The sequence below is a fragment of the Sarcophilus harrisii genome, chromosome 3 (assembly GCF_902635505.1).
Source record: "Sarcophilus harrisii chromosome 3, mSarHar1.11, whole genome shotgun sequence".
Classification (NCBI taxonomy): Eukaryota; Metazoa; Chordata; class Mammalia; order Dasyuromorphia; family Dasyuridae; genus Sarcophilus; species Sarcophilus harrisii.
In genome coordinates, this window is record NC_045428.1 from 550,373,033 (window position 1) to 550,375,759 (window position 2,727).

Below are 2,727 nucleotides of genomic sequence, written 5' to 3' on the forward strand. Positions count from 1 at the left end.
CAAGGGTCTAATTGTTCATGATTATATTCAGTTGAAGGCAACATCATCCTTCCCTTGCCTTTCTGGGTGCATCCTGCCATGAGGTTCCAATGTTTCCAGGTTTCTATGTGTTCTCCTATTCCAGTCCCTCCTTCTGCATGAGAAAGACTGAATTGCCCATCAGCCCCTGATAAGGGGCTACATTTGTAAGGTTTCTAGTTGTTTCCCCAAGTACATTTTCTTTCTCCTTCTGCTGTGGGCAAGAATTACTTCCTGGTCTACATAAGTGTGTGTCTCTAAAGATCTAAAGATCCAATAAGGGGAAGGTATGTACTAAGGACGCCAGATACTTTATGAGTGACTCCTTCCATTTTACTGTGTACTATCACTACTGGATGATTATACTATCTCCAATGTGGCACTTCAAGGAATGAAAAGAACTTTCCCTACAATAACCCTGTGAGAGAGCTATTGCCAAATGTTATCCTCCCCAATATATAGACGAGGGGGACTTCTGTGAGGTTAAGCTATGGGTATGAGAAGAGATTCAGAATCTAGAACTAGACCTACACCATCAATGTAAAAAGGATGATGAGGATTAAGCTGAAGTCAGATTTGTTCTATTTAACTCTTGAAGGTAGGTGATAATACAGGTCTATTGCAGGTCACAAGCCAAGGTCCCAAGCCCAAAAGAAATGAATCGATCCAGCTTGCCCAGTATAGAGGCACATAACTAAATTTTGCTATGAAGACAGGCTAAGGCTGGTGGATCAAATAAGTTCAGGAATCCTAAAGTATGAAAGGACTAAAGCCAATTGGATGGATACATTAGGTGTAGCAACAATAGAGTGAGCCCTCAGGAACAGAGGCTGAGCAGGCAAATGGATAGGGAAACCAGACTGCCTAAGGATGGGCAAATTGGCCCAGATAAAAAAGGAGTGGGTTACTGATTAGCAGTAGGGATGGTACCATAACTGGTGGTTGTACTTCTAGCCTGGATGAGATAAGGAAACTCATTCTCAAAAAATAAATAAATAAAAAGGAAATAATACTCTATTCCAAGACTCTACTCACCAAACTTGTCTGTTCCTCATTACTACTTTTATGAATGCTGCCTTTATGTCCTTATTCCTAAGGCTGTAGACCACAGGATTGAGCAGGGCAGTAAACATATTGTAGAAAAGTGAGATCTGTTTGTCTCTCTCTGGGGAGTAGCTGGAGTTGGGCCTCATATAGATATAGATGGCAGGTGCATAAAACAGAGTGACCACAATTAGATGTGAAGCACAAGTGGAAAAAGCCTTATACCTTCCTTGGGTGGATTTGATCTTCAGGATGGCCATAGTGATTCGGACATAGGAAGCCAGGATGAGGGACAGAGGGACTAACACCATGAAGATGCTCATGACAAAATCTACCATCTCAATAAGATGTGTGTCCATGCAGGACAGGCTCCGAACTGAGGGACCCTCACAGAAGTAGTGGTTGACTATATTAGGACCACAGAAGGGAAGGTTCATGGTAAAAATGGTGTGTACTAGGGAAAAGAAAAAGCCAGAAGCCCAGGTCCCTACTACCAACCGCACACACAGGTCCCAATTGAGAATGAGCATGTAACGCAGTGGGAAGCAGATAGCTACATAACGGTCATAGGCCATAACTACAAAGAAGATGCACTCAGCGAGACCAAGAGCACCAAATACATACATTTGCATCCAGCAACCTGCAAAGGAAATTATCTTAGAACTGGAAAGCAGGTGTACTAACATCTGAGGCATTGTGGTAGTGACATAGCCCATGTCCAGGAGGGACAGGATGCTGAGGAAAAAGTACATAGGTGTGTGGAGATGAGAATCCAGGTAGATCAAAATGATGATGAGTCCATTGCCAAGGACTGAGCAGAGGTAGAGAAGGAGGAAGATGATGAAAAGGATCCTATTTGTGGTAGGGTCACTGGAGAAGCCAAGCAGGACAAATTCAGTAACAGAACTATGGTTTGAAGCAGGAAACATTGAGACAGTAGGATCCTGGGAAAAGGAAAAAGAGAAGGTGATGGAGGCTAGGGACTTTAGGAATGGATAAGGACAGAGAAACCCAGGGCCCTCTAGTTTCTCAATTGAAGAACCCATGTTAAAAAGTCCTTCACTGGGAGGTTTGGTGGCATCCTAGCATCATGGAATTTTAGAGCTTTAGAACTCTTTAAAGATGATCTGACCCAAACGGTCCTTTTACATATGAAGCCATCAAGGGCCAAATAAGAAAGATGACTTGCTCAAGATTACAAACCTGTTCGGTAGAAGACACAGGACAAGGGTTGAGGTTGCTTGTTTATTCTCTCCATGTGTCCCACAACTTACACTAAGGGTAACCCTTGATTCCTACAGGATCTTAGAAGAAAATGCAGCTCTCATTCTTCCTCTAGAATATCCCCAACAAGAAAAATCTAGCTATTGCTGAAAGATCACTAGTAGTAGTCATTTCCCTTTTGAGTTAGCAAATAAATAAGAGCAAGATATTTCATATACCAAACTAAAATATATATAACTCCTACATTTTCCTTTGAGTTCCAATCTTAGGGGACAAATGAAATAACCATTTCCTTATCCTGGAAATTATTTCCATCTTAATGTAGTCTAAGACCTTATGGTTTTTTGTCTAATGTATATAATTTATTATTAATATTAATTCTTCAACCAGTAAGACCTCTAGATCTTTTCCCACATAAATTCTTGCTTACTATATTTTCTC

The 2,727-nt window shown here is 41.3% G+C and overlaps 1 protein-coding gene across 1 annotated transcript; it reads right to left on the reverse strand.

Moving 5' to 3' along the window:
- Nucleotides 1-1,049: 1,049 nt before the first annotated feature.
- On the reverse strand, nt 1,050-1,991 carry LOC100916109 (olfactory receptor 2D2-like). The gene has a single exon (XM_003765483.2). The coding sequence runs from the start codon at nt 1,989-1,991 to the stop codon at nt 1,050-1,052; it is 942 nt and encodes a 313-aa protein (XP_003765531.2).
- Nucleotides 1,992-2,727: the final 736 nt, after the last annotated feature.

Coding starts and splice junctions, on each gene's coding strand:
- LOC100916109 (XM_003765483.2), bottom strand. CDS start 1,991: ATGTTTCCTGCTTCAAACCATAGTTCTGTTACTGAATTTGTCCTGCTT.